At 36.9% G+C, this 7,852-nt stretch overlaps 1 protein-coding gene across 1 annotated transcript; it reads left to right on the top strand.

The window, feature by feature from the left end:
• Window positions 1-2,719: 2,719 nt before the first annotated feature.
• On the top strand, window positions 2,720-3,904 carry LOC128226162 (C-C chemokine receptor type 5-like). Its single transcript, XM_052936057.1, has one exon. It carries the CDS (start codon window positions 2,720-2,722, stop codon window positions 3,902-3,904), a length of 1,185 nt encoding a protein of 394 aa, XP_052792017.1.
• Window positions 3,905-7,852: the final 3,948 nt, after the last annotated feature.

The following is a 7,852-nucleotide window of genomic DNA, read 5'->3' as shown; positions in this document are numbered from 1 at the left end:
GTGAGACAGGTTTTAACACTGTATACTGCGACCTCTGTAAATAATATACTAGTGTATGTACGTAACAAGGCAATTGAAAAAGTGAATGAAGGATTTATATTTCGTGGGATCTTGAATTCGTGGATCACCCAACCCACGAAAACCACGAACATTAATGCCCCACGAACATTAATGATTTCACAGTATCACTTTCAACACCATTTGCATATTTATCGTGAATTTCGGTAAATGTGATAATTCAGTATCTACCTGTGAATGTCTCATTTATAATAGTATTATCTTATCAAATACTGTGTTATTATGAAAACCCCAATTACATATGACAAACCTCGCTAACTGGACAAGAGTATTACAATTCGGAGACTGCCACAACCATGCTCCTCATTTACAAGTTTGTATTAGATACTTGCAGATGTAATGACAATGCCAAATGTTTGATAATAACTAAACTTGTTTTACAAAGGCCATTTTATCAGAAAAAAATGAATTTCCGTATCTCTAAACGAATGTGTCATAATATAGTCTATAGGTGTGCAAACTAATTTCCATGTACATGATACATAAGCGCGCGGAATGGTGAGTCGTCGGATGTGTCTTACCCGACGGCGACGGTGAACAACCCCAACACACACAGGGACGGCTCCAACTATTTGCCAAACAGAAAGGTAGGACTAGACGTTTAGGTATTTAAGATGGCACGATTTCGCTAAAATGCTCTAAGAATCCTTTGAAATTGTTGTCAAACGTTTTTTAGCTGAATGTGATTCCACGCCGACGTAGAGTTCCCGGCGGACGTCAATTTCTATATTCATCATAGCGTAACAGGGGTGTGTGTGTGTGGGGGGGGGGGGTGGCATATACACTAGTGGGGATAGTTCAAGTTCCATTTTGTGATGCATTATTCCTAAACTGTGCATGTCAGTTTGTACTTTACTAGCTTAAGGAGGAACACTTTGTAATGTTTTGTATCTCTAGTAACTAATTCGCATTGTCAGTTTAAAAAATTATAGTCTGATTATTATAGGATCGTAGAAGGAACTGTCATTAAAATAGTATTTTGTTGATGATATTGTTTTCATCTTTTAAGAAATGTTAAATATAAACGCAGTTTTAGATTATTCATTTCATATTATTTTATTATTGATCTATAGTATCAATATGTTCGGGTTAATTGTTTGGGTATATAAAGAAACGATTACGATTAGTTGCAGAATTCCAGCTGATACGTTAAATGTTGTACCTTTTGGTTACTTGTTAAATGTTAAAGTGTTTTATGTGTATTAAACATAACAAATACATATCCACATTAAAGTCATTGTATCGAAGCTAGAATATGTCAGCATCATAATATATAAATGTTTTGTTTTTTCTAAATTAAACGCACAGACAATGAATTCTATGAACGGACAAGTTAACATTTGGGCTGCTTGTCCGTGGGTAAGTACCAATTTTAAGGATTTCGCAATAGCTCCTTTAAACTATTTCTATTTTAGTTCTGTAATATGTTTGTGTTTTATAACGTGATGGGCTAGGTATGCCTCATTTCGATATTTCCCTCCATATTTTTAAATAATAAAACACACAAAATACAACAACACTAATTGCCGAACTTATCATTCAAAATAAAAACATAATCGGTGAAATTAAATCAAACTATGATCTATGTCCGCCGGAAACCCTATTTTGCTACACGTAGGAGTGGAATCGTTTTAGGCAAATTGACTGTCCTCTACAGATCTTGAGCGTAAAAAATCTTACAAACAGTTAGCAAGATTCAGAGAGCATTTAAGCGAGATCGTGCCGCTTAAAATACATAAAAAATATCGTTTCTTTTACTTTTTCTTAATTGGAAATGAATTCCTTCCGCAGGGAACCCATTCTAGAAAAAAAATACTTATTCATTTCAGGCTTTTACGAAGAGTTACTTTCAGAAATGAACCATTACCGTGCATACTATGAATATAGAGTTGTTGCGCTATTGCTTTTTATGGAAATATGTCGAGAAACAGTGAAAAAAATGAATAAGATTTGCAAGTAATATTTTGGGCGGTTCATTGCGCTAACTTTGTCGCTTAAAAAACATGAGCGAACGTAGGAATCCCAAAGTATCATTTAATTCTTATCTGATTGCCCAAAACGATCACAATTTCGACCGCACATTTTATTAACAGAATTCAATGAAACTTAACCAGAACTCGGTATTGAGTTGTGGTACAGATAATGGGCATACTCCATTCGTTTTACTTCTCTGGAAATGAGCTCAGAAACAAAAGCGTTGACTGTGTCCCATATGTCCTATTATTATATACTTCGTTTAAAGAAAAAAAAAAAATTATTTTTTGGTCTCATAGATTGTCTCCTAGATGTAGAACTGTATTTCGTAAATTGAAATTAAGGCTTGAAAAAATCTAGTCGCGGCAGTATGTTGTTGCTTTGTTATAAAGCCATTTAACACCAGCGTAGTATGCAAGGACATTATAGCTCTTTACACGCACGCACACGCACGCACACACACGCACGCGCACACACACGCACGCACGCACACAGATGTCTTTATCATATACTAAAGTATTTCAATTGTTTGTGTTTGACGGCGTCCAGCCATTGTGCATTTCCTGAGTTTTGACTCCATTACTGTAGACAATTAATTTAGATTGCAAAATCCAGCTAAACCACATCGTTTACCTTTTTTCAGGACAAAACCACCCTTTAGTTAAGAATGGCAGAGTTATTCGACAACACTACGATGGTTGCTAACGTCACGGACTCCGTCAAACCGGAAGTATGGTGGAAATACGTCCAGGACAACTTTTATACTGCAGGTTATGTCATTACCCCGATGTTTCTTATTTTCGGACTTTTTGGCAACATACTGACCATCCTCATCATGAGCTCGAAGGTGTTTTCCGGTATGACGTCACGATACATCCTAATCGCACTGGCGATTTCAGACACCACGCTTCTCCTGACACAGCCGTTCAACAAGCTTTTCGTGAGAAAAATGATCGGATATGACGTCAGAGCGATATCTGACGTGGGATGCAAAGCGTTCTTTCACATCTTCAAAACTGGTAAAATGACATCATCTTGGTTGATCGTTATCTTATGTTTTGAACGATTCATCGCCGTTGTGTTTCCATTCAAAGCGAAAGCCATCATCACCATCAAGTCCATCATGGCCCTGATCATTCTCGACTATCTTTTCATTGGAATCTTCAACGCAGTATGGACGTTTTCATCTATAGTTGTTGACGGAGTCTGCAAACCGGATATCACCTACGCTCACACCAAGGAGAAGTACCGCGACTATCTAATAGCTGGCTCGTCATTTTACTCCCTGATCCCCATGATAGTGATGGCCATCATGACGCCCGTTATCGTCTACCGCCTTCTTCGGCAGAAAAAAATAAGGAACCGGATGTCCAAGGGCGGTGGAGCCAGCGCAGAAAAGGCGGATGCGGACACTCTCCGGATATCAGTCATGCTTATCGGGGTCGTGGTAGCATACATTGCATTTGTGCTCCCCATAACCGTGGTCCATAATCTCGCTTTCTGGAAAAGCGTCAGCGTGTTTGACACCAACACTCTTCAATTCTTCTTGATGAGGGAGGTAGCGCAGATACTGGAACAGCTGAATTACGCAGTTAACTTTGTACTCTATGTACTTTGTTCTACAAAGTTTCGAAAAAGGGCCATGGAAATTCTTCACATCGATGGATGCATTATGAAATTGGCCCAACGAAAATCTTCGTCGAAAAATACATCCTTTACTAATCTTTCGGGTCAGAAACGAAAGCCAGGTCAATCTAGCTGTAAGGATAACGAGAATGGTCATCATTCGGACACGGGAGCGTCGTCAGAGCAGGCGGATGTAGAGAAACCACCTCTATGTTGCAAAACATAAGTGCCGTCATGTAGAATGACTTCAAGTAACGCTGGTTGATACCCGGTTACGTTTTGTTGTACACTGTATATAGAGTTTGATTATATTTCAGGATTATCTGAAACTCAAAATATTGTATTGTATAATAGGTTTTGAATGACACACATAGAATGACATGTATTGTATGACATGTATGGTATAACATATATATCGTATGGTTTAGTGCTAGTTATTTCCACATAAGTTATAATGTGGTTTCGCCGAAAACGAATTTAAGATATGAGTAATTAGTAGTGTAAAAGACGTGAATAGAGCTAAACTATTAGGCGTTAACTTTAATTGAGACATCAGGAGGGGTACGTGATCTATTATTGCTAGATGTATACGCATTCTATATTGTTTAGTTAATATCCGTTTAACCCATTGTTAGAGTAAGTGTTGTTTGAAATAAAGGAAGTAACAAAACTTGTTTTTTTTTTTTTAATGATTTTGATATTGTTTTAAACAGATTTAAAATCTTAATGCACGGGGCTAATGTTTAACACAATCTCTTGAAACTTGGTCAGTAGTGAATGAGGGAAGTAAATGATTATCGCACGGACCTTATGTTTAACACACTCTCATGGAACTTGGTCAGTATTGGTCAGTATTGATTGAGGGAAGTAAATGATTATTGCACGGACCTTATGTTTAACACACTCTCATGGAACTTGGTCAGTATTGGTCAGTATTGATTGAGGGGAGTAAATGATTATTGCACGGACCTTATGTTTAACACACTCTCATGGAACTTGGTCAGTATTGGTCAGTATTGATTGAGGGAAGTAAATGATTATTGCACGGACCTTATGTTTAACACAATCTCATGGAAATTGGTCAGTATTGGTCAGTATTGATTGAGGGAAGTAAATGATTATCGCACGGAGCTAATGTTTAACACAATCTCATGAAACTTGGTCAGTATTGATTTAGGGGAGTACTAGTAATTGCTTACCGCACGGACCTTATGTTTAACACAGTCTCCTGAAACTTGGTCGATATGATTGTCCTCAATGTTCATGTTAGGTCTAATATCATCTGTCGACTTGTAAAGTATCGATCGAAACAATGGGGGCGGGGTGAGAATTGTTAAATGTTTCAGTTTGCCTTTTATTTGTATAGGACAAGAAAATAGTCCGATCAGGTAAAATAGTAGTGCCTTTCAAGTGGACTGCCAAGTCAAAAATAGAAGAAAAAGCTTTTTGTCAACACTTCTCGCCATAAGATAGAAGGATAATAATAAATGTTCAGGAGGTGTATTTCAGGCTTTATTCGTGAATATAAACAAATACACTATCTAAAACAGACAATGGGGCGTCAATGTTCACCGCTAATTAAAACATAAACAATTGTTGATATTCTAACAATAGCACACATACACACGGTTTGATCATCATAGTTTCACCATAGTTAAAGGCATTCACCAAAATACGACGAATAGTGAGTTAAAACAGATATAATATTTATATTATACATTGCAAAAAAAAGACAATAGCATCCACTTACACACATGTTTGATGATAAAATATCTATAGGGCCAGAATTTTGGCCATGAATACTTTTGTGAGGGGGTCAGGCAAGCTCATACAAACTGTTTATGAGTTGTACCCTAGTTCCCTAGTAGGTCGTAACAGTACTTGTTTACCTATTAACAAACACGCATACACAGTTAAACAATAATTTCCATAACTACTTCTTCACAGAATTTTTAAGATTCTGAAAGCTATACAAACCTGGAACATGAAATTCAATGAAGAAATTCTCAAACATAGGTTTGGTGATAAAACACATAAACAAGTTTGCGTGCCAAACTAAAATTGTTTTGCTGGAACGAATCCTTACGCGCCCCCACCCTACTCGGCGACGAGCCATACTTCGTTGTGCCGGACGAACGCGTAAGGAGCGTCATATCCGGCGGTAAGGAATACGTTATCGGTGTACTTCAGGCCCATGGTGTTCAGGTCCGCTTTCAGCTGCTCGACATTTTGACGCTTAATGTCTTCGCTGTCAAATCCGCCGTAAGATCTGCAAAACATGAATCATGATTTTGGAACACCATATGTGACCATTAAAGCTGCACTCTCACCGTTGGACCGTTAGTAACGCTTTAAGCCATAAATCGTTTTGAACGTTAATATTAAAACGTCGAGCTTATATTATATCACCAGTATTATATCACTGGTTCCCAGAAATTTACGCCTAAATAGGTTCATTTAAAAATAAAATAGTTGTCCAAATGGTCAACTTTAAAGGTAAACTCGTTGTTTTAATTGAAAAAAAAACAGAATTGTGTAAATTGTATTTAAATAAAGATTCCGCAGCATCGGATTATGCAAGATAAAGCTGCATTCAAATATATCAAGAACGTTTTTATTGGTGATAAATAGTTTTGGTTTTATATCTGTTTCACGAACCGTGTGTTGGTTGTGACAGTTTCAAATAAAATAAAAACAAGTTTTATCGTTTGTTTTACGAAAACCGAAACTTGTTTTTTGAAACTATCGAAATCCCCCTCCGGGGGCAGTCTCGACGGTTTGTTCCATTCGAAATCTAGTTCACAAGGGAAAATAATGACTGACAGTGAGCCATCACGTATGTTGAAACACCATCTATTAAAACAGGCAAACGACCATCTGCGATATCAGTGTTTTGAAGAAATTCAGACATAATGGCTACACACAAAGGCTCCACCATGTTGTTAAAACTATTCACACAATAATTCGTTTCTTAGTTCAAGCAAAACGTTAGAAACAGGTTTGCAAACCGCCGAAACCATTCAAGCCAAACTGAAATAAGTTCCATACCAAAAGCACTAAACAAAGATGAAATACAACCCCGCCCCCAAACAGACATATGAGTTTTTGTTCGATTCATTACGCATTGTAACGATCTGCCATATTGTAAACATTTCAGTACGTTTCGTTCATGTCTGACGAAATGAGATCATTTATCGGATTAATTTTGAGCGCCCCTCGTCAAATAAAATCAATAGATAGATAGATAGATTGTTTATTTCCTCCATAATTGGAGAGCAAAACATAGTTACATACAAATGTGACATAGATACAAAAGTTTGGTGACAAATAAGCACATATTAAACATTACATACAGCAAATAAATAGTATACATGTAAACAAACAAAGTGTGCAAATTAATAATACTTAGAGCATAACCTATTAAGACTATAGGAAAATATAAGTAATTATTAATTACAAACAAATACGTGTAAGTTCAATAATAATCAACCTAAACATTCTAGGATCGAAACGAAATGTACTAGACATGTTCTATGACATTAAAGAACTATTATCACATATTTTCCAATATTTTATATGTTTAATACATTGCACCCATATTGTCCTAAAATGTGCACATAGCGTACTGCAATTTTAAAGCAGGACACACGTTTCATATCATTCATGCTAATGTGAACGAACCCAGATAGTAGTTCGAGCATTTGTTCGTCGGGTTCAAGACTCACAAACTGTTGGTAGTTTTTCGCACCCATGCATTTGTATATATGTTTCCACATTTGCTGTCTATACTGGTCCGTTTTTCTACAATAGAGTATTGAGTGTGCTGCTATGTTTTCAGTCGAAATGTTACATTGGTGACATGTTACAGTATATCGTCGTCCGAAGAATTTGCAGAGGACTCTCATTGATGAGCGGCAGTATAGAAGCTGATCGCTGTAGATTTTACTGAAGACCCACAGAATCGATGAGGAGTAGTCACAGTGTATTGTTTTGAAAGTTTCTAACTGTGTATCGCCTCCTCTAGACTTGTACTCTTGACATACATGAATATGAATCGCTTTTCGGACTGCTGTTTTTCACGCGTTTTCATTTGGGAAGTGTGAGGTCGCCATAAATTCTTCGAGTACAGCTTTCAATGAATATTTACAAAATAGTCTATACAAATCTGGAACAA

Source organism: Mya arenaria, chromosome 3 (assembly GCF_026914265.1).
Source record: "Mya arenaria isolate MELC-2E11 chromosome 3, ASM2691426v1".
NCBI classification, from domain to species: Eukaryota; Metazoa; Mollusca; class Bivalvia; order Myida; family Myidae; genus Mya; species Mya arenaria.
Note: the sequence above shows the minus strand (reverse complement) of the source record. Positions and strands in the feature narration are given on the sequence as shown.